The sequence below is a fragment of the Necator americanus genome, chromosome II, assembly GCF_031761385.1.
Source record: "Necator americanus strain Aroian chromosome II, whole genome shotgun sequence".
NCBI classification, from domain to species: domain Eukaryota; kingdom Metazoa; phylum Nematoda; class Chromadorea; order Rhabditida; family Ancylostomatidae; genus Necator; species Necator americanus.
The window spans coordinates 826,771-851,394 of record NC_087372.1 but is presented as its reverse complement, the minus strand read 5'-3'; the positions used below and the strand labels follow the sequence as shown (position 1 = coordinate 851,394).

Below are 24,624 nucleotides of genomic sequence, written 5' to 3'. Positions count from 1 at the left end.
GTAACTGTTGTTCTTTTATAGATTTTCATTGTTTTCTGTATAATGTGAATGAATAACATTACATATTTTCTGTGAAGTCCTTTCTCATTAGTTTTATCGTTAGTTTTGGCCCTAGAATGCAGTTAGTAGCTTGGCTTGCATGTATTTAATTCCTGTTCACTTTTTTTGCGCCTAAATTTCATCCTTCTTAGTCACAGTAGGAAGAAAACCTCTTTCACTGTTCAGAGGTTTCTCCTGCTTCCAGAGAATCTCCTCAAATACTTCAGTTTGGATTAATTGAATTTCTAGCTTTCCTTTTGTGTGACTGAAAAATAAGCTTTCTTGGGTGGATTTTAGGATTTTAGTATGATTTCAATTATAACGAGTGCTAACCACCATTACACAAGCAAACGGGACAGAAATTGAACGTTTGTAAACAGATGCCTTAGAGACATTATAAAAGTAATACAAACGATAAAGCTATTGTTGTTAACGTTGTTAACGTTGGCGTTGTTAACGCTTACTCATGGCTGGTTAACGCTTACTCATGGCCCCTAAGCTTATTCATGTATTATCAAACCTGTAGAAATGAAAAACTCAAAAAGCAAGATGAAAATATTTCCGGGAAGTGTCCCCAATACTGTAGAGGGAGCTCTTCGCATGTCTACACCATGAACGTGCTGCGTCGTCATCGTACACTGTAAACGTGTACTCCCATTCTGTTGTCACTGGAGATCTTGAGAGTAGATCGATCCCTATTTCAGAATCCTGGAGGTCTTGACATAGCTGTAATACTACTCCGTACCCATTTGCAATTCATGCGAGATGACATGAGGTGTAATACGTGTGTATGTGTCTGCGTGTATTGGCAGTTGTTTTCGTTGTTTTGTTTACACCGTGAACTAATACCTCAGTTGAACGTAAAGGGCAGTATGCGAATCAGGTGGGGTTGCTATGTTCAAAACGACCTACACCCCCTACTACTTCTTTTTGCATAGGTGCGATAAGGAGGAGCCGGACCTTCCTCAGGTAAAGCGGGTCTGGTCGGTGCAGCGCAAGTGATGACGATCCTTCCCCCAAGCGTCCAAAAGTGAAGCGTCCCTTCGCCAACCCAACTGCACAAAAGTGAAATGAGGAGGAGGAGGGGGGAGGCTGTCTGCGACTATCGCATGTATCCCGCTTACGCCGCTGGACTGACCTTCAGGCCCTTTCACCTGACAACAGAACTTGACATCATGTTAGTTGTGCATTGTTGGTGACTTGCTCAATCAAATATCAGCCTTGAATAGGGCGCGAGCTGCCGCGTAATGCAGAGGGATTCCTCTTTGCGATTCATCTTTGGGGCTTTGGAGTGGATCTAGAAAGCCTCCAGAGCCTTGCGCGCCGCAATACTAGGTTTCAGGGGGAAAAAGTGATCTTAACTTCAAAATCTTCACCGTTGTGATGCCCCACTCTATGACCACCTAATGAGTGAAGTCACATGATTTCATGACTTCCTTTTGCCGTCCAGGTGTTCTGTGATTCGAGTACATAGCGGTGTAACTGTTTCTCCTATGTATTCACTACATTGCGTACAGGAAATCATATAAACAACACAAGAGCTCACGCGATCATCCTCGTTGTTATCCGGACATATTTTGCATTCCGGAGTAGTTCAAATACGATCATATAGGCAATTGCGAATGAGCCTTTGCTTGAAATTACCAGGGGGAGCTTTACGATAGCAACAGATTCTTTAAAATTAGCTTTCCTCAGACACCGAAGAATGGCAGTGCTAACCTTGGAAATAAAGGGTACACAAAAGGGTACTTTATCCATACCAGCTTTGTTCCGGTTTAGTGCTCTTTTACTCATGGGCCGCATAGATCCGAGCCGTTATTGGCTGCAATTTTCCTAGCAAGCTCGATAGATTTTTGTCTTTCATCTCTTTCAATGCAAACGGAGGTGGCCGTGCGAAACATTTCGTACTACCAACCTTTTTAGTTGTGTAGGATGAGAAGAGAGATATTTTTATTACTGGGTTTGCGGTACCATTTTGTCCTGTGCGTTCAGTTTGAAATATGCAGTTGGACGTTGAGGAAGGGTCACCGTTCTCTTTTAGGCTTATCCCGTTGAACTTTACATACTCCGACTGATCATTCAGTATCTTGGAACATTGTCCACCTATGCTTGAGACGAAAGGACAAGGAAACAGTCGTCGATATATTGGCAATAAAGGGAAGGTCGTGTTTTCCAAATCGGTACCTCAATTTTAGCCATGAAAACAATGGCGAGCGTAGGCCCCTACCGTTATCCCATGCCAAGACCTCTGATTTGTGCAAAATTGTTGCCCGATCATCTAAAGACAGTGCATTTGAGACATTCCCTAAGAACAACCATCAACTGCTCCATGGAAAACTCATACAGGTTGATTGAGATCTGGCATTCAGTTGAAAAGCTGTGGTGAAAGCTCTAAAACTGCCTGTCTAGCGGAATCTTTGGAGATGTTCGTGTACAATGCAGTAACATCGAAAGACTCCATTACACATGATTTATCAAAATGTGTTGTTTAAGTGGTCCAAAAACATACGGGTGATCGTAAGGTGGGCTGGTACGAATTTCAGCAGCTGCACCAACACGATGTTTAAGAACCGAGCGATCCTGTCTGTGGGGTCTCCTAAGCAGCTTACGGTAGATATTACCTTGAACGTTGAAAGATCTTCAGAGACAAGCTCACTGTCAGAGGTTAGCTTGTGAGTTTTTATTAGAAGGTATACAAGACAGGTCACACAGGTAACTCTGTTTTAACCCGAGTTGCAGTCGAGGGTGGTAAATATGCTGATTTACTTTTACTCATCCATACCCTATTGAGTCTACGGTGTTGCGCTAGAAATTCTTTGACAGAGGAAGAGCGATAGGGGGAGCTGTCTTGGAGGTGACATAATGTGATAGTTTCGTCTAGATGACGAGGAATGACTACAAATTCCCCACCCTCGTCACTAGTAGGTAATCTGATAGTTTTAGGCTTGACAAGCTCACAAACTTTCCTAATGCCTAGGCGATGTTCTGGTGTGATGTTTGGGTGAGACTTTCTCCGTCTGTAGCGATCTAAAACGTTGGATGTTTCATCTGCAAAAAGACGGAAACTAGTGTCTACCACGGCGTTAGGTTCCTGTTGTCTGAAGAAAGTACATGGGAAGGATATAGGCGGAAGCACTTTAGACTGCCGCTGGGTACTTTCAGTGGTGTTCGATTTTGATTTCTGACGGAGACGATCTTGAAGTTCTTGTAAATTGCGTGCGATTGTGCGCAGAACAGCGCTAGAAATAGGTTGAGATGGTGAGAAACTGGGTCTTAATTCTAGCGCTGATTGCATGTTCATTGATATAGAAGTGCCTCCAAGAACGGTAATTGGAGAGTTGGCAGACGGATATTGCTCGTCAGAAGTAGTTTCGCGATCGTTAAGATCAGAGCGGACTCCTCTTTGACACTTTTTTGCACTATCACTACGCGACCTACTAAGCAAAATGTCGAACTTTTTCTGTAAAGCAGACTTAGCCTTAGATCGGATAGAATCACGTATCGAAATCGACCGACCCACCCACCATTCTCTTCCAAAAGCGTTCATCCAAAAACTGTGAATATGAGAGTTCTTTCCACAAATATTTCTTGATATTGGTGTACAATTCGTCTTCTTTGGCACGTAGCCATGTTCGAAAGAGTCGCGTTTTGATGTTCACCAATTGTCTGTTGTTCTTTTGTACAGCGCACGGAACGTGAAATTACTTCTGTTCTCTGAACTTGGCACCACGCGATGAGTCAAACAGCGACGTGGAAAATTGATGGATTGACGAGACACTGTGATCTTCTGTCTTTGTGATAGAACCTCTCGTACAAATCGACGGTGTCTGACTGCCACGTTGCGAAAGACTCCATGCACGACTTTCAATAAACCTCGGCACGTTGATGTTTCAATAATTGGTTTCTTTAATTGAGCCGGACGCGAGGTAGTTACTATCCTCTATTCGTGGTTAATGTTTCGCCTCCTTCAGAATCTGAAAATGTGAAATCGAACGTGATTTATCCGATCAAACGTCTTATCCGCCCAACAAAGAATAAGTTTACTGTTGGCCATCATAGCTACAAGTAGAAGAGAATATCGTATCGTAGGATCAGAGTACTATCCTTCTGCTGCTGGATACCTGTTGTGAGGTGGCTAGCTCAATCAAATATTAGCCTTAAATAGGGCGTGAGTTCCTGCGTAATGCATTCCTCTTTACGATTCATCTTTGAGGCCTTGGAGTGGATCCAAAAAACTTCCAGAGAAGTCAAAACTCTTTTCTTACAGCAAAGAAGTGTTTCTGTGTGGGGATTATGATTTCTGTTCCCTTCGTTTCATATTCCATCCCTAACATGAATTTATTCGATACATAGTTTTCCATGGGGACAGAAAGTAGTTGGGGAAGTGGCACTCAACACTTGCTCTAGCTCCCCAACTGCACTTAGAGCGCAAAAAATCGTTCTTATAGCATCCAAACCATTCTTAACTGTCGGATGCGGATTACAAGTAATCTCTGAAGCCATTTTCGGTCCTTTTTTAATGTTGAAAGTACTACATGATATGACTTAACCATTCACTTCCAATAGGCCTATTTGGAGAATCTGGTGTTTGGAAGTGTTTGTAGTTTGAAAAATTAATAGTTTCAGCTCTATCTTCATTTTTTCCCATTGTAGCTTTAGTCTACATGCCATAGGTCCTCTAAGGCTAATGGTTGGGTTTTAGAGCTAGGCTGACTCAGCTAATCAGTTGCAGCGATGGACCGTCGATAGATGAACTATCGTCATCTCAAATGGGAAAGCCATTTGACAGGGATGATCTTTGTGCTCTAGGAGCGACTTTTTGAGGTTTAAGTGCTGTTTTAGTACAGTTCGATTCGAGCAGTGGTGGGTGCCCATCTCCCACCCGCAACTACCTTCTGCCCATTCTATGGTGCTTCTCTAGAAGTCATCTTCGTTTTTTTTTATGCACCTGCTGCTATTCCCATGCTATAATTCAATCTTTCAGTTCAAGTTCTTTCGTTCAATTTCAAATATTTCAGTAGTCGTTATATCCAAGGACTTTTGAGCTATAAGACAATTGCAGAGCGTATTTGACGGTCTTTGGATCTGCCCCGTCTACAAGCAGATGTTTTGCACTGACACGTTGAAACACCAGCCGCACAGCCGCTGACAAGGTTGTCCCGCCGAGAAACGAGAGCGGAGTTTTGGCCCGGAGCCGCGCACATCAGCTGATATCAACCAAAAATTGTAGAGGATACGGTCAGATCATTATCGGCTTGCGTTATCACATCTTTTCTCTGAACTTCCTACATATCTATATGCATTTGTCATACTATTTCATCTCCCATGCATAGCTCTATGTGCTCTTCAGGTTCGGAAATCCAAGCGAATCTCGAGATCTCTTGACCTACTGAGGCGGAAGTTTAACGAAGAGATATACCAAAAACCAAGGTGAGAAGTGCTAGCCCTCAATTGTTGAAAAGCAGCTAAGCAAAAGGAAATAATACGAGAATATTTGATCGTATATGTAGATGGGCGGAAAGATGTGATAACGAAAGTCGATAATAATCCGACCATTCCTTTCTAATTCCAATGCATCCAGTACACAGTCCATCGCAGTGTTGGTCATCCCACCACACAAGTCACTAAAACACAGTAGGGGCGTAAATTTTGTTCTGGTGGCCGCGTCGCGGCAGTTCACATTAGAGCAGAGCAGCCTCGGCACAGGCTTCTACTGCTTGCTATTCACTATTGTGAGTTATGCAAAGTTATGTTCATTTTCTGTCGTTTCTTCAGTATTGTTCTTCTCATCAGTCCAGCTTCACTTTTTATACGCTACTGCTCCTTTTCAACTTTATTGCTACGTTGCTTGTATTAAGGAGATGTGCTTCTATAATTTCCCGTTGTTTTCTCGTCATGTCTGCATTTCAGCTTCTGTCGTCTCCTCACAGTTGTTTTTTTACGTAAACATGGCTTTACTTTTGATACATTACTGTTCTTAACCCAAATTTATTGTCACGTTGCTTATATTTAACAGGTATGTTTCTTCTACAAAGTCCTGCTGTTTTCTTTTCATAGCTTTACGTTTTTATCTCCTCTCGTTTCCTCATTGTCGTTCCTCACATCAGTCAATCTTTAGCTGCGATACGCGATTGCTTTTTTTTAAAGTTCTCACAGCCATGTTGTCTTGTTTAAATGAATTTAAATTCCTTCTACAAACTTCTGTTGTTTGTGTCTATGACTGCCTATGACTTCTGCTTTGTACCGATGTTGCATTTGCCCTTTTATTTCTAGCAACGAAAGATTCTTGTTATTTGGGATTCTTACTTTCTATCATTTGTTCATTTGTTAAAGGCATCGCCCCACGAATCGCGCGTGCACAAGGCTGGCGCGCTCCAACACAACACTTCGTAGAAAACGGCGCCCCGGAATACGACCCCGTATAGTCATTACCCGCCTGAAACTTCGTATCACCTCAGATTCGTGGTTTGATGCCTTTAAGCATTTATTGTAGCGGTATGTTGAAACAACTGCTGTTCATGTTCTTGACCTCGACTATTTGTTTTCTTTCCACTCGACAAGGGTAAATCGCTCGACAAATATCAATTGGTGCAGGCTAGTAGTCGCCTGATGAAGATCACACTGTTCATATTCGTTTCCAGCATGTCGAGATACTCGGCTGTTCGCAGTGTTCTTTGGAACGGCTCTCTTTCTCGGCGATGTCTCTTTGTTCGACATAGAACTGGCTCCCATTTGTCGTCTTTTCTCCTCACTTTAGCTCCGTTCTCCTCATGATATCTGTTCATGGAAATGCCCACTAACGAACATGTGGATTAGCTAGTGCGCGAAGATTATCTGACCTGCGAAATATGTTTTCATTTGAGCACCTTTCATCAGGATGCTGATTTCTAATGTTTTTTGAGGGTTTGGATGTTTTTTGCTTATTCATGTTATAAAGGATAAAGGATAAAGTGTCTGGCGTTAATCAATCCGCTTGGAATGCGCCACCACATTCACTTCGATTCAGAGCCGTTTGGGCTTTACGAACGTGTAACTGGCCTATACAATGACTTGCGGTGGCTAACGTATGCGTGAATTCGGTGTTTTTATCCTCCCAGACAGGTCTGGTACCAATTTCATTTTTCGGAGATGAAAGGCTTGGTGGGCACTAGGGCGGACTCGAACCTCCAATGGATCGTGTATACAGCGGAGTCTCTTACCGACTGCGCTACAGCCCTCCCCCATTCATGTTATACGTCCTTTACTTTTCAAAGTACTTTTTTTACTTCTAATAGTCTATTGGGTGAGCAAGAGTAGCGGGAAAAGGTCCTCATTACTTCAGTTCAGTCGTTCATTGGAGAACTAAAACCAACCAAGTTCTTCACCCTTATAAAAAAAAATCAGCCGATAAATAAGTGTCAGACTTAGCAGGAAGGATAAGGAAAATTGAAGCACTGGTTGCTTCTCAAACTCATTGTATATGTGTTATGCACCTTCATAAACCTCAACAATTCTGAGTTGATGACAAAAGTGTTGGTACATAAAGAGGCTTGACCTACGCCAAGTGCGATATCACTTACTTACTATTCACTCCTTTGTTTAATAATTGTCATCTCATAATCGTAGACCAAACGTAGGATACTTCCATCAACCAATCAATTCTAATAATGTGTTCTCCTCACAGGTCAAAACTCAATTCTGCTTAATTCCTGTCAAATTTCTGCATTTAGGAACCTCGAGTTGTCAATGAGGTTAAAAGTTCTGGATTGAAGTATCTGAATGCTTACCTTCATGCATCCATTTCCACATTTTTAAATAGAAAACTGATTCAAACTTTTCAAATAATGATAGTATGAATGGTTCCCTGCACTTGGCCAGAAATCTCCTAGCGATTCTTTTTTTTTTGTTGTTGTGAAAGTGCAACGTTGAACGTACTAGTTTTGGTTTGTGTTTATATTTCCTGTGCATGAGGACCTAGGTTAAACATACTTAAGCGAACATAAATGATTTATAGTTCTAACTACTACTTTTTTGTATATTCATCGAGATGTTCATAGATGTATATGATTTCCAGACTACTACTACACGTTATGCACTTTTTCCTACTTGTTTATAGATATGTAAGTTTGCACCGAAAGATCTTTCTTGATGTGAAGTCGACACTAAGCGCTGTCAGGCTCTGCTTGTGATGAGATTTTCCCATTGACGGCGGGAGTGTGCAGTATTGAATGTTTACATACATTACAAAATATTATATTAAGTTCCAGGAGTAAGACGGTAACACTAAAGAATCAATATTTCGTTTTGACAGTGTACAATGTGTTGACGATATAACAATGGAACCACGCAGATTCGAAACCCGCTGAGTCAAATTTTTTGCATAAGAGTTAGAAACTTGAAACCACTTTTAAAATATGATTATAATTAAGAGTTTTCAGCACTTTGAAAGCGGATTTTATGGAATTTAATGACCAAAAAAGTTCAGAAATTGTGCACATTGTTAGGAATGGGAGATGCGAATAACTTCGTAATAAGGGAACCTAGAGAAATATTTTGGGTGTATTTTTACAGAGGAAGGTTGGCTCTTCAAAATTGCAGCATCGCTGTTATGTGGGACCTCAGTTTTTTTTTTTTTGGAATTTAGATATGATAAAATCTTAGGTTTATCGACTTTATTTGGGTTTTTAATCTAGATTTTGAGAGAACCAGACGGCCTGAAAAGAAGAAATTCTGCATATAGGGTTTCATTAGTCAATCTAAAGGAATATATGTGTGATTTATTTAAACGCCGTGTTGCTTTTCTAAAATGGGAGAACTTCCTAGAACTTTGCTGGCGCGTCGAAAAGTCTATGGTCTTGTACAAAGTCTCATAACTCAGATATAATGTAATATGTTTGTAATATGTTGTAGTCGAGGACTTTCTCTATCAGATACCATATCGCAAGATTTTGTGAACCTCGTCTTTTTTTCCAAATTTTCGATGGAAAAAAGATTGGAAAAATGTCATCTTTCCATCTTTGTCCCATCTTAATTCCAAAAAGAGTGAGAAAAAAAACAGCGCTATGCCTGTTTTGTAGGTCAGACCTTCTTCTCTGAAAAAAGTGCCTAAACTATTTCTTTTGGTCCTCTTATCGTGAACTTATTATCAACAGACCTGGCAATATGTGCAGAATCTGAGCTTTTTGGTCATAAAAATCCTTGAAATCCGCTTTTGAACTGCTAAAAACTACGTAAAATTAAATTCTTCACCCTTTGGAAGTGACTTCAAGTTTCTAACTCTTTTACAAAAATTTGGCCCAGCACGGTGTCGAACCTCTGTCGTCCGTTTCACATTGTTCGAAGCAAAATGTTGATTTTTTTTAAGTTTTTTCCATTGTTTTTCTGTAATTCGTCTTATGCACCTAACTCTTCCTTGTCATATTCTTCTTTTTTCCTTGTTATGTTATGTGTTTTAATCACTATTTCAGAGATATTTCGTAGATTTTAGAATAAAAATGGAAATATTTCAATACTCATGTTTCAAAAACATTTCAGAAGATTTCCTTCTTACTCTACGTGGCGTTTCTTCCCTTCTGTCAGCTACCTAATTTCACTTTTGCCATTTGTTCCTCGGCTAGTTTTTGATTTTGGTTTTTCGAAACACGCGAAATTTTTAATATTTTGAATTGGCAGCAACCGAGAACTTTCTCAGCAACTTTGAAGAAAGAGAAAAGAGCCTTATTGTTCTGTTCGCATCGATCCTTGTTGGAGATTGCAGCACAACTAAGGCTGTTTTCCATGCTTCCACAGTTGAATTAACTTTCGGCCTCAAAACTGGAAGTCTGAGGCGTAACATTTGAAAAAGTTCTTTGCTCAATAATCCGCATATCAACTCCTCTTCGTAGTCTTTTTTCATTGAGGCGTTTTCTAATAATGCTGTCGCTAGCGCGCCACTTCGTATAAGAATGTCTAATGAAATGACTTGTCAGGTTTTTCTTTGTCCCGTGGCAGCGAAGCAGTTTGACGGGAATGTCAGATTTTGTTGCCTTCCGTAGTGATGACCGCTGCGTTCGCTTTACACTCGTGAATATCTCGTACGAGACGGACCTTTTCAATTGTCCTTTATATTGCTATCTCCACTGCGTACTTAAGACTTATTCTGAGCCGGGTGTAAAAGTGATTTCCAGATCAGATCGAATGTTGAAACGTTAATATAAGCGAAACTTGATATTATAGAGTTAAGGGGAGCCTCGAATTGTCTTTGGTCATAGCAGAGCCGAATATTGAAAAGAATCAGAAATGGTTTGTAAGTCGTAAGAAGTGCCTCTTTCTCTTCGTTAACTAACTACTTTCACAATTCCGCGGGAGTGCAGCGTACAACGTAAAAGCGATATGAAAGGTTCTTGCGTACATTCTCATTACCAAATTTGCTTTTGTGGTTTTACTTCATGCTTAAATCAGGAGCTAGCTTACCGAATTTTAGCATAAGAGCTCGTTCCGAATTTGCCACTAGAATTATTTCTTAAATGTTAGTGATTACAACGCCTTATGCATAAGAAGTATCCTTCATAACTGTCTTTGATTTTCATCTCGAGCATCCTGCTCGCTTCCACTTTTATCTCCTTATTTTCTCCTCGTTACTTTTTTCCCATCGCAAGGAAACACTAGCGACTAAGCACTTCGTCTTCGTTGAGTTAACAGAACTCGTTCCGAAAGCAAGCTTTCCGCTTCTGGGTTTTGTTGGTGGATAACTTTAAATCTTCATTCGCAGCCGCTCTTTCGCTCATAAGTGGAGTCTTACACATGAAGAAGCTGATATGTTGGACATGTTCGACAGGCTCAAGGTGTTTTCCTAACGTTTTCCATGAAGCATTTTCTCGTCGCGCAAAGTCACTGGGCCTCTTGTCGGACAAGAAGTCCCACCGCAGATTTCTTGTCTTACCTTACGGTTTGCAGCGTATGCCGTCGTCCTTTCTACGTCGGCATGTGCGGGGCTTACTGCGGGGCAAGTTCAGCCCATCACCAAGTTTAGACGATCCGCAAGAGGCTGAGGTAAGTTCGATCCTTGTGGAAGTTCTCGAAACAGAAGTACATTTAGTTCTCTTTTTGGTTGTTTAATGTGTTTCTTCTATAGTACGATCCCCCTACTCCATCTAACGAACAAGAATCTTTCTTGTCTCAGTGCCATCTGGCGGGAATAGATGGAAGACGGCTAGATTTTCCGGAGGTGAGTTGTTGAAGAATCCATTATGATGCGACAATCTACTTCATTTCGAGCAAAGTTGTAGGTGTACTGTGGTAAAACGGGACTCGACATACCATGTATACAGCTGGAATGCCTTGACATTGAAGTTTTCGCCAGTTACACTGGTCCGGACGGTGGATTGACGCAGGTGAGACGGACAACAGATCGTTTGAACATTTTACGATTGCGAGGCTCCTTGTGCTTATCCAAGGAAGTTTGACTTTTAAAAGTGACTGAGGAAGAGCTTATTGAGATGCATCCAATGTTGCAACGTTGAAAACGTTGAAGATTCTCATTAGAGGCGTGATTTAGTTCTCGTAATTAACAGTTCTACAAATCACATTATTGATACGATGGGGGCATTTTCGATTGTAAACGCCTCCGTCTATTTGTAAGTTTTTTTCACAGGGTGTTTGAGCAGTGTTGAAACACACTTGTTGTGCTATCGATTTTTTGATGATTGACTTTTATCTTAGGACAAATCGTCCTGATTTCAACGCGTATTCTTTTTGAAAAGAAACTTTATGCTCGTCTGATCTCTTCAGTCATTGACATTTTCTAAGTGGCTGTTGTTCAGATGAGCGAACCAGGCTGTGTGCCTAATTGTGCACATATTTGCCTAGTGCACATTTCGTAAAATTCTTTATTTTTTGTAAGAAATGATGACCGATGGCTCGTGGCTGACTCTTGCTAGAATGATTTTGGGTTCTGGTAGTTTATTTACAAGAGTTGACAGTTTTTGTTAATAGAAATCGCAGAAATCTACTCAAGTTAAATATCGAGTCATGTAATTCTTTCGACTTTCTTTCTTTATCAGAGATTTAAACTTGGAGTTTGAAGGCTATAGTCTTCTGAAATAAGAGAATGGTGTAACGTTCATTACAGTATGTTAGTAAAGTGACTTTAATTCTTCTTCAGGACAGAAATTTGTCCGCATGTCTTTTCACGGTTGAGTCAAAGGATTTCTTGACATAAAAGCATGTTTTGCGATTTGTCATAAAAGAAATACAGCCGCAATCTGTTCTGCGATTCTTCATAAAAGAAATGCGAATTTGAAAGGAACGCGAAATAAAGGCTAAAGCTTTACTTCGTATGGTATTTGCTTTTCTTTCGGCTAACATACAAAACACTTCCGATTTGGATTCCACTCGATTTTCATTTGTACTTGCTATCTGGAAAAAATAATTTAGAAGCGTGTTTAGGTCGGAGAAATGAAACGACAACCACTTGTTCGGATGGCGAACCTAGACGACGAAATGAGTTTATCCATGGACGGAACAAGTGCATCGGACGGTTCAGATGAAGAAGAAGAAGAAGATGTAGATCAACCGCTTTCAGCTCCATTGAAAAGGGATAAAGATAAGAACAGGTTTGCTTAGAATTTTTCAAAAAGCAGCAATGCACTCTCTGTTGAATTTGAGTTCGAGTACATAATCGCTTGACAGTAAAGCAGATTCATGGAAGTTTTCCTTTGTCAGCTTCGACAAGGTTCTTAGCTTTTGGAATTGGTATCATCTACTACCTATCGGTGTTTTCACTTGCCTTACTCGATTTTTTTTTCGGAAATTACTGTAATGTTGCAGTACTTACATTTCATTCAAAATCACCTCCATTTTTTGCCAAAGGTGGAATGGTTCATGCAGGAATATTTATTTTTATAGTGGAAGAAGTGTGAGTAGAACAAATACACGAAGGGACATTTTTTGCTTTCCTGGTCCGCATATAACTATCTTAATTCATATCAGAATTTGCAGAAAAGAAATGAAATCTATTAACTGACATTTCTTGACTATAATATATCTTCTTCAACTCGTGTTAGGCAAAAAACGGCGTCGGGTAAATATTTTTCAGAAGTGAAGTGCTGTTAGGTTCGTGTTCGTCGCTGATTGGACCGAATGCTCATGAAAGTACACCAAGCAGTAGAGGAGCAGGTGAGAGTTATTTCTGTTCTCTCTCCCATATTCTTTCATTTTTATTTTATTGAATTCATGTTCACTCTTGTGTGAAATCAGATCAGTTAAAGGCATCGCCTCACGAATCTGGGGTGGTACACGTTTCAGCCGGGTAATGTCTATACGGGGTCGTAGATTGTGGGAAAGAGGATGATTCTGTTCACCTCTCCCCGCATCACTGTAAACGGACGACCCGGGCACGCTGTTTCTTACTACGGCTTCTGTTGCAACGCGCTACTCTTGCGCCCTGCCCCGCCTGGGATCCGTTGAATGAAATGAATTGCCTATGGGGCGTCCGGGTGGGTTTCCAACGACTCGCAGGCGGAGCATGGTGCAATGGTTGCGCAATGCAACAGAAGCCGTAGTAAGAAACAGCGTTCCGGGATGGTCCATTTACACTGATATGGCAAGAGATTAACAGAATCATCGTCTTCCCCACAATCTACGACCCCGTACAAGCATTACCGGCCTGAAACGCGTACCACCCCGGATTCGTGGGGTGGTGTCTTTAATGTGATTGCTTTTACTCTTCGAAACTGATAGACAATGGTGGAAATTAGTGTTTCCGCAAAATTCATTTGGACCGTAATGCTACAACGTCTTTCAGTCGCACAGCATGAAAAATGCAACTTGTTTTGGGGTATGCATGTAAATACTAATAATGTTAATTAGCCTTACCACTGGGAGCATGAACATACATACGTGTTTATTGCAGAGCGCATTTAATATACTCAGAATGATCATTTAACAGGTTTTAAAATGAAAATGATGAGTACATTACATTTAGAATTACTATGATTGTGGATAATTGTTAATTTTTTCCTGATCAAAGCGCCAAACAGCAGATCTCGTTCTTTTGTTCTTGGTTCCTGAAATCGTGATGCAACACTGTCAATTTCTTTTAGAATTAATTGAGTTTAATTGTTCGATTCATTCAGATCGCTTTGATTGGAATCAGTTTGATGAAAAGCGAGCATTCGGGGCATCGGTATCGCTTTACGAGAAGAACCCTATCACTGGTGTGAATGCCGGTGAACCAGTTGCAGATGTCTGGGGCATTGTTGGCAGAAATAACAACGGAGTAAGTCGCAAACTTCATAGTTGTTTTTTTAAGATTCTGTATGTTTTTGGGGGTTATGCGAAGAATAACTATGTAGTGCGTATGCGAATTTGTATCCTTATAGGTGCTAGCTTTGGCCGATGGTGTAAACTGGGGCGAAGGAGCTCGCCTGGCTGCTCGCTGTGCAGTTCGTGGAGCAATTGACCACATGAATGAGCACATCGAAAGTGGCAGTCTTTCTAATACTACGGTAAATTTGTTGTGTTTCACATCTAAATTTAAGGCTACGTTGTTGTTCCGTCCACTTTAAGGATGTTTTTTTTTTGCTTCAACTGTTTTGTCTGCTGCAGTAGTCTTCATTTAATGAGTTTTATGGTGTTGTAAAAAAATTTGTAGCGTGTATTATTTATGTACTTTTTTAAATTCCAAAAATCTGAAGTACTATTTTTAAATCAGAAACAAACGTGTAGGGAAATGTAAACAATTAAAGTTCCTGTAATTGATTGTCATATCGTGCTCCAATAAGTTGAACCACCGAATCATTGCAATGGTTATGGCGCTGCTCACGTATTCTGATTGTAGGAAGTGTTTCACGAACTGCTGGCTTCATTTCATTCTGCCCACTCGTTGATACTACAAGAAGGCGGAATGTTGACGACGCTTTGTGTGGCTGTAGTTGCGCCAGCGGTTCATTGTGACAGGTGAGATTCTTCGGAATCAATTCCTACATATCTTTGTTTTTGCTTTATTAAGATGTTCCTTTCCCGAGTCCCTTTTGAATTAGATGAACTGTTTCTGAAATCTTTTGATTCTGCTTACAGCAGATATCTGAAAGAAGCTTCACAGGTGCTAATTTTGAGGTATTATAACAGTTAGCTGTTGATTCGCTGAAATACAAGTTCGAACTGGTTGCTATTACTAGTTATTTGCATCCATCAGCCATCAATGATATGTTTCAGCTGGGTGTTATGCGTCTGTAACGTTGGTGACTCTCTTTGCTTTGTCTACAATCGAAATTACGGCGTTCGAGAGGTTACAATGGGCAGCCATGATATCGACCAGGTGAACAAAGTTCACAGTTTAGTGTCCAGTTTTAGTGTGTGAAGCGGATTCCATGTTCTGTTTTTCTTAAACCCAGGGTAAAGCATGAGTTGCAATGTTGCTAACGGAGGGTCACAATAGGGGTTTGGGAGCAAGAGCCAGGGAGGAGAAGGATGGTAAGAGGAGAAGAAGAGGAAAGAAACCAAGAGAGCAAAGGGAAGGAAAGGAGATTGTTGTAGTTGGTGATAAATGAACCCGTATTAGGTTATGTAAAGACATGCAGGATCTAATTCTAATAATCTAATACGTACTTTGGTGTAAGATCCAATCATGCCAACGAGCACAGTCGTGTGGATGACGCAGCGCGGTGGAGAGCCGTTTTTGTTAAACGGAATCAGGAATCAATCCTTGACAGAAGCGAGATTTTCAGATTTAGCGTAAAGAGTTCCATGAGGGCATTTTTTAAATCAAATATTATCGTTATGTAAACTGTAGATAATTTGCGACGCCAAACCCTATCAGTATCCAGGGTGGGAGTGGAACTTACCAACAGTAAATGGCAACGTCAAGGCGGATATTCTCCGTAGTAAAATGGAGGACTTGGAGTTTGGTAGCGCTAGGAAAATTGTCTCTACCTAAGGTTGGCTACTTCCGCTAGCTTCTTACTCAGAAGGAAGTAAGAAAATATTTGGTGGTTCACGTTCCGGACAGTCGTTCGGAATCCGGGAAAATCCGGGAACAGTAGTTTTATGCCTGTAAGAAAACGACAAGCTACAATGAAAGCTCCACATAACATTCTGTGAGGCATAGTACACACCAATTCAACTTAATGGATGTGTTTTCAGTTCAATTCGAGAAGTTCCCGTTGACTCCAATCCTAGAACAACTTGTTTACGAATATTTTTTTCCTCTTTTATTACAGATCGGTGATAGTTTCTCCATTTTTATTAGCTCACACTGACTCACTTCTTTCTTCGGGTTCTTCTAATTTAAAGAAAGCTTCAATTCAGTTTTACGATTTGCTGATTTTTTTTTTGCTGTGGTCTATCCCTTCCTTCTTTTTCATCTTTGAACTTTTTTATTGCTTCTAATTTAGGTTAGCTTTCAGATGCGGGATATGCGAGATGCAGGTGGGGCTTTGGGCCCAGTTGACGGAAGAAATCCGCAGCTGCATAATCTCACTTGCAGCATGACTTTTGTTGAAGAAGGTGCATCACCATCTAGATCGTTTTGACGCTAGAATTGTTCTGCAATTATAGAATAGAATAGCTGGTATTCATTTTAGGTGATGTTGTGTTCATCACCTCTGATGGGGTGTCGGACAATTTCGATCCTGTTGTGGGAAAGTTTTGTGTAATCAAACGAACAGAGACTGATAATAAAGAGAACTCTCAAATACCACCTAGAGATAATAGGAAGTTGTCAGTGTGAGTTTATTTAATTTTCTGCGAAACAAAAATGTTAGCTCTTGAAACAATAGCATAAACAAACCATAGGATTTCTCGGTAAAGGCAACAAAACACAGTAATGGTACAATTTGAGATCCACAAAAGACTCTCCATCGAGAGAGTTTGCTCGACCCAGACCGTGTGCAGCTTCATTGCCTTGTGTAGATGCTGCCAGCCGACACGAGCTTATGCTAGTCAGAATGAGAGATATCATAGCGAACGGCTTAGACCCACCAAAGGAGGTAAGCAATAAAAGTTAGAAGAGCTAACGCATTCATTATTTACTCGTGTTTGCTTTATGAAAAATCGTAGTATCGGTTCTTAAAAGCAGAATTTGACAAATTCTTGGTTGTGCTTGTCCGGTTTTCTCCGTTAACTTGATAACTAATTTACTAAATTGTTTTATTGTGTTTCCATAGATATTCTAAAGCTACAACATCTTATACTCTTAGGTAATGCGTCTTTCACCACGCAGAGAACCGTTGTTTCCTCCTGTGACAGCTTCAATTTTATCTCATCGCCTTATTCAGTTCGCAACTCATCTCAGCCAGTGGGTGTCACTTCTATGGCTTTCCGCTTTGTATTCCGAAGATAATCCCATTTTTCTTGAAGGGCGAAGCGACGTACTCTAGAAAACCCAGAACTGTATAAAAAAGAGAAGATGACGAAGTCTGAGCAGAGGGCGAGGTTTGTTGTCATTGGAAAACTTTTCTTGGTAATCTCTATCGTTTACGCCTCTACTACCGCTACGAACTATACTTCAGCTTCCCTTGTCTATTTGTTTCTTAATTCTCGTAAGTCGATAAGGTGTCCTATATTTAAAGCCAGCATACCACGAATTTGACGTGAGGAGGGAATCCGCGGGAAAAGCTAGAGATATGATTGTAGAATGTGGGATCCGAGGTATTTCCTCCCATATCTCCCTAATAGTCGTAGAAAACGAAGCCGAAGACGTCGTCGCCGTGCTACGATTGCAGTTGCAACGTGCCTCATTGAAGTGGGAGCGGTCGAAGATCAGTGATATCTTCTCACCGGCTTGTCCAGGTGAAACCAATGAATAGGTTGAGGAAGAAACCGAAATGTGTACATAAAGGAGCGTTCTAACGTTTATTGGAGGAACTAAAGCAGTTTCCACGTAAGTTTTTACGACGATAAGGGAGAGATGAGCGGGACCACCCAGATCCCTCAATCTACAACCACATCTCTAACTTATCCCGCCCTCACTGCGCCAGATTCGTGGAATGCTGCCTTTGAAGAACTGGACGGTTTTGACGATTAAAAAAGCTTTTTCAAAGGTCCTTGTTCAAGACGAAAACGCTCGTTTTTTTTAGCATTTTGAGGAAATATAGAAGTATAAATAATATTTAATTAACTCACAGGAGACGTGCTGTTCGCGAAAAAATCGCGGATATGCCGGGGAAGTTGGATCATGCTAGCGTGGTAGCATACTCAGTTGGAAGACGCAGTAATAAACGAGGTAGATTTTTTTGCTATTTGTTATCTGTAATGTAGCTTGATTAATTATATTTCCGCTTTTCTTCGCAGGTGCTATTTGACAACATGATTAATCTGCTTCTACAAATTTATGTCTATTTTTCTGTATCATCATCAATTCCATCCGTTTTGTTCCTTTCTCAACTCTTGCACTCCACTTGCACATTTCATCTCTTTCTTTTTTCGCACTTCCTCTGCTAACAAAGAACTCTTGTAGAGTTGAACTCTCCCGTTCTGAATGGTGTCAATGGCCTTGATCAAGTGAATGGTTGGTTGTGTTTTCCTGTTCTAACATTGAGGTTCTGCATTGGGAATTTTACCGTATTGTTTGCTTAAAGGCGTGTGCGATGACTCTAATCTCGAGGAATACTTTGAAGCCTGTACTTTAAATGTGAACATGGAGAATTTCACCAGGATGGATAAGGCATCGGTAGGTGAAACACTACTTGTTTCTCTTGTTTTGTTATCTTTTCTTGTGAACAGAAACTTGTTTCGGCATTCTTCAACGGTGCATCCGCAAGCTGCAGTTTCTGAGTACAGTGAGCATCTGACCAAGTGCGCAGTTACGTACTTGGTCGGATGTTACTCGGTTGCTTCCAGTACAAACAGTAGTTACAACCATGGAACAATTTCTAGCGTCTTATGAATTCGTTTTCACATTGTTGTGGTTCTCTGTGACATTAAACGCATCTCTACTCTCAATTTTCCTAATTTCTCATTTTTTTTTGACACCCGGCGCGCCTAGACATCATTAGGACCTGTATTCCCAGTCGTTTCAGTGACACTATTAAAGTTTCATGGATAATTCTGCGATATTCTGTGTTCAGAGTACCAGTCTGATGATCTTGGTCATATCTCATTGCTTTTTGGCTCTGTGCTTAATTGCAACGTATTACAAAATTGGCGATATCTCTACGAATAGTTTGCAGTAAAAGTGTAGTTCATGACTGCTCGATTGCTCTCAGTTCACTTCTGTAGTCAAGAAAGGGAGTGTAAAGAAAAGAAACTTTGCACGATTCCTTCTTCAACACAATTTTTATATAATAATTATAGTCATAATTTAGCGCGCGCAGTCCTCAGGCAGTCAACCGTGGTTCAACTGCTACAGATTCTACTGCTTATTTTAGTTCTATTAATTGGGTTTTTGACTTTGACGACGATTGAAGTTGCCCGTGTTTTGTCGCATTATGGCTCGTATGTTTGGGGAGACGGGACCACACGGAGCTGCTTTGCACGCCTGTTTCTCGTTTATTAGGAGAACTAGGTTTGATGACGCTCGTAGACGTGAATTATTTATTATACATTTCTTCCCCTATCTATTCGTGAGTGAGAGCCCAACATCGGCAATTTCGTGATACGCTGCCTTTAAAGGCACCACCCCACGAATCTGGGGTGGTGCCGGTTTCAGGTGGGTTATGCCTATACGGGGTCGTAGATTATGGAAGGTGTATGATTCCGTTCATTTCTTCCTAATTGCCGTAAAAAACGGTCCGAAAGATGCGGCGCCGCACAAGACTGGCGCGCTCCAATCGAACCCTTTCTACAGAATGGTGCGCCAAAACGAATGAAGCCGTATCTTCCGGGCCGTTTTTTACGACTATTAGGAAGAATCAGACGTAATCACTCTCCTTCCCGTAAACTACTACCCCGTATAGCCTGTAACCCACTTGAAACCCGCACCACCACAGATTCGTGGGGTGATGCCTTTAAATATTATACACAGACACACAGACCTTAGTCTTTTACTACAAATTATTACATATAGCAGATGATATTTCAAAAAATGTAGTTAACGTCCACTCGCTTAATTCGTTCCCACTTGCTAAGAAATGAAAAAAGTAATAAAAAGTATTTTTGTTGTTGAGCAATATCGTAATCATTTGTGCAATGATGTCCCTTGAAAAGGTGAAATTTGTGAATGATTTCAATGTAATGACCATATTTGTAAATGGGATCTTTATTAAGCATGTCCAAGACATGCTGAAATGAAGGAGGTATAACCATAGCTTCTATTAAATAAAGAGTAGATTGAATCAAACGTATTCGGATAATATTAATGGTAATAAACAGTCCTCTTTATCCTTTTTCATGGTGATAAGTGTGTTTCAGTGTTTTGCGACGTTTGAAGTACGCAGTGGCGATCGAACAAAAGCGAATGCGAAGGTATTTGTTGCTCGTCCTGCACAAAATCTACCTGACTTGCGACATGAAAAATCTCGTCCTGGTTCCGGCTACCCACTACGGGATATTGTTGAGCCACGTTCGCCGGAACGTTCTGAAAGACCCATTAGTCCGTATGAACAGTTGCCTGTGAGTTTTGCATAGTTCATATCGTGAAGTGACTTGTGTGTTTGGCGCAAATAGCTTGCGAATATCTCGCTGTCCTCGCGTAGGCAGTTAGGGTTTTAACTGGTTGTCTATACCTGTGCCTATTCTTACTTCGTAGACAAATATTTCATTCGAATTAATTTTTGCTTAAACATTTTCAAAATCAAATAAATTAGAACTCTTAAGTAAAAGGATTTATTTAGAAGCGTAGGACCTTTTCTATATCGTTGGTATATCGAAGGACGTATTAAAGAAGCCCGTATCTCCAGCATTTTAGTGTTCGAACCAGCAGAACCAGACGCGCTCAGCGACATCGTCGTCATCGTTTATATTGTGATCTGGAGAGTTCGCATTGCTTCCTCGTCACCACTGGAATATGATAACTCGTAGCGTGCTCGTAGATGGGTGTCGTTTGATTGTCATACGACGGCGCAACTATCTTTATATGCCCTTAAAGGCAGCATACGACGAATCTGAGGTGGCGCGAATTTCAGGTGGAGTATCCATATACGGGTTCGTAGATTATGGAGACGGGGGTAATTTCGCTCATCTCTTCCTGCATTATTGCAAACACCCGTCTTCGGAATGCTGTTTTGTACGGCGCCATTTATTGGAACGCTCCACCACTTGCGCCGCCTCCGCCCTGCGATTCGTCGAAGATCAATTCGGACTGCCCCGATAGGCAGTAAGGGACGCTACGCGTGCAAGGGTGGCGCGCTGCAATAGAAGGCATCGGGCAAAACAGCATTCAGGGGCCGGTTGCTTGCATTGATTCAGGGAGAGATGTGCGGAACCATCCCGGTCCCCATAATCTACAGACCCTGTATGCGGATACTCCACCTGAAATCCGTACCACTCCAGACTCGTGGTATTCTGCCTTTAAGTCGATATAAACAAGTATCTTCTTGAAGTTTTTTTATGTCCTCTAGATGCTAAACTTATTAACTTACTTATTCCCAAAAACTACACGTTTTTAAATTTTTTGTGCAAGTTTTTTTTTATCCAACCTAATATGCGAAAGAACACCTACGTTCCATTGTCGATTCTTTATTGTTCGTACGGGTTTTCCGTTAATTAAAAATTATATATCAATCAAAATGCCGCAGCCTTCTACGGAAGAATAATAATTGATCGTGGAGGATTTGTACATAATTTTTCCTAATTTTAACTTCATTTTAATGCTTGACTATCAGGTAGTCAGTTTTTTCTTAGCTTCAAGGTACAATACAAAAAAAAAAACAGAAAATAAAAGAACAAATGCATGCAGTAATAATTTTTAATTTTGTCTCCAGATATGGTATATAAGCTCTGTTTTTCAAGTGATCAATTAATTACTATCAAAATGTGGGTGGAAAGAACATTAAGTTTGCAGCCACATCTTCTGAATTAATTCATTTCATATTCAATAATTTGTATATTTTAAATATTTATTAATGTTGTGACGATTATGTTGTCAGCTTAGTTTTTTTCCAGATCAAAATGCAAAGCTCACGTGACCCGATAGAGACCAGTACCAGTAGTGATAACGGGCGGCGCAAGAAACACTCTAGAGGCGCTGCGGCTAGACACACTCTCGGCGTGGACGTACAGTGGTTGAAAAGGTTCGTTGGTAGGAAAGAGGAGCATGAATCGACACCACCTCCAATAACTCCAACGAATGACGAAAGGTGATTTTGTTTTTGAGATCACATTCACTTATTTGTTTATCTGTAGCATGGCAACCTACGTGCAAATGAATAGAAACTTCATGGGGACAATACAAACATAGACAAGAGGTTAATACTAATGCATCACTATATGCAAGAGAAGCCTCTAATTGCGTGATGGCATGAGAAATCCTCCAACAGTCTTTTTTTTTAAACGTTAAAACCTTATGAGGCCCTCAAAACTTTTTGTTCACTATTGAGAAGTCGGAGACAGAAGAAATCGGAGAAGTATAGTCAATGAAAACAACATAAAGAAATCGAATTCGAATTTTTGATTTGTGGGACCATCGCGAACTGCAACGATGAGCGGTGCTAGCATGGGTCCTTCCTCGTTCCTATACATTACGGTCCACCGCGCAACTCCACCATGTTTCATGTCGTCTTGACCCTACTGTACATTTAAAGGCATCACCCCACGAATCTGAGGTGGTGCAGATTTCAGGTGGTGTATTCGTATACGGGATGGGAGACTACGGAGAGGGGGGTGATTCCGTCTATTTCTTCCTATTTGACGTAAAAAACGGCCCGGAAGATACGGCTTCGTTCGTTTTGAAGCACTATTTTGTACATGAGGTTCGATTGGAGCGCGCCAGTCTTGTGCGGCGCCGCATCTTCCGGGCCGTTTTTTTACGGTAATTAGGAAGAAATGGACGGAATCACCTCCCTCTCCGTAGTGCACCACCTCAGATTCGTGGGGTGATGCCTTTAAGTATAACTGTAGAGAGTTGTGAATCACGATAAGATCATTTTCGCTTTCCCGAAAGCAGGTTCTAGATAGAAGGTTGATTTGTAAACGAAACAATCATGCTTAATACTGCAATGAAATCCACAACGCTTGATCATGTTTTTTGGTAGGACTTTGAACTTTTTTTGAGCATTTTTTTGAGGTATTTGTTTCGCTCTCCTTCACTGATCGAAGAAAATTAATATTATTGTCAGCTTGAGGCGAACGAAAAAGGAAATAAACGTGGAGGTGTCAGAAAGGTGAAAAGCAACGTTCCCAGTGGCCATGGCGATGGAACGGCTGCAAGGTCCCATTCACCTTTAGCGACATGCACATGAAGTTATTGCGCAGCAATCCGACCCTTCCCACCCCATTTCATTGCTATCTGGCGCCGGCGCACCATTTCGACGCCGCAGCGTGTATGAATTTGTAGCAGAATGCAATAGGGTGACTGCAGATCCTTTTCGTCGGAGTTTTTCAAACAATCTAGCGAAAGTAAATGTAATTTTAGTAGAAGCAACACTGCCTAGTTCATTATTTGTGGTTTTTTTTAGAATACAGCAGTTGCAGTGAAACTTCTCCATTCATGAAACTAATATTGAAGGGAAAATTCTCATCTCGACGGGAACTCCTATGTGTCGGATTGAGGTATCTTGGGGGAAATTTAGACACTCGGCACTTTCTGCAAAGGAACGGACAAGTCACCACTCGTCGGTTTTCGTTCTGCTGTTTTTCGAGCATTGGTTTTTTGAAGTGATTTCTTATAATGATTATTAATATAGTAATTTCTTTTTTCCTGAAACCCTGACGCTGTAGAATATGGTGGGACGGAAATTTGTCTGTGTATGAACCATTGATTTTTGGTCGGCGAATGTTAAGAGTAGCAAATTCAGTTTTCCTGCACATTTATGACGACATCAAATAAAATTCTTGCCACCTGCAAGACGATGTTGTTGTGAAAGTGGCTCGTTTAAAAGCCGAGAATATCTGTGTTAGGAGGTGCCTTTCTTATTGTGATTAGAAATAGTTAAGACGTAATAATCGAGATAATGAGTTTTATGTTGCTTCAGAAGCTCATTAACGGCAATAGCACCCGGCGAGCGAGTCACGCTACGTCAACGCCTTCGTGTGTTGTTGGGATCGAATCGAAATCTTCATGCGCACCATATGGATCAACAATTTGGTGGTGGCGACAAGCCAGCCAGACCTCAATGTCTTGCGTTGCGGAACAATTACAAAGCCTAGGTATGATGTTTATCCCATTCTCATTCCTTCTTCCATTTTTGTGATTCTTCCGCAAGATAATGATGACATTCGGTCTGAAAAATCTGCCTTGCTTAGTGCTTTTAAGGCGCTTTTTCTTTAGAGAGCAAAAAATTGTATTCTTATCTCTGTTCTCACCATACTGTGGAAATACTCCAAGCATTCCTGCCTGCTTCCATAGGTTATTCGTTATTACTGAACTTTTAGGCTAAGTATTGTCGATTTTCCCTCTATTGGTTGATGATATCTGTCGAATAATGATGAATTTTATGTGCACTCCTCCGTACGTGTCTTTCCTCCTACTGACGAATGTGGATAGGTTAAATTTTCTTGTTATAATTGATAATTATACCCGAAAGTGAAAAA

The 24,624-nt window shown here is 40.8% G+C and overlaps 1 protein-coding gene across 2 annotated transcripts; it reads left to right on the top strand.

Annotated features, from left to right (window-relative positions):
• Window positions 1-2,920: 2,920 nt before the first annotated feature.
• Window positions 2,921-24,240, top strand: RB195_016505 (uncharacterized protein; the record flags this gene model as incomplete). Of its 2 annotated transcripts, XM_064183071.1 has the most annotated exons (24): window positions 2,921-2,960; window positions 5,270-5,277; window positions 5,390-5,469; window positions 10,954-10,983; window positions 11,013-11,049; window positions 11,132-11,224; window positions 11,286-11,390; window positions 12,445-12,611; window positions 13,094-13,173; window positions 14,133-14,275; window positions 14,379-14,504; window positions 14,837-14,955; window positions 15,214-15,316; window positions 16,404-16,503; window positions 16,581-16,722; window positions 16,838-16,985; window positions 17,196-17,293; window positions 17,356-17,430; window positions 18,123-18,220; window positions 18,455-18,505; window positions 18,576-18,667; window positions 20,347-20,547; window positions 22,039-22,232; window positions 24,066-24,240. In XM_064183071.1, 24 exons carry the CDS (start codon window positions 2,921-2,923, stop codon window positions 24,238-24,240), a joined length of 2,505 nt encoding a protein of 834 aa, XP_064038951.1. The 2 variants fall into 2 exon arrangements, with proteins under 2 accessions (XP_064038951.1, XP_064038952.1); XM_064183070.1 differs by lacking the exons at window positions 2,921-2,960; window positions 5,270-5,277; window positions 5,390-5,469 and having other exon boundaries at window positions 10,957-11,049.
• Window positions 24,241-24,624: the final 384 nt, after the last annotated feature.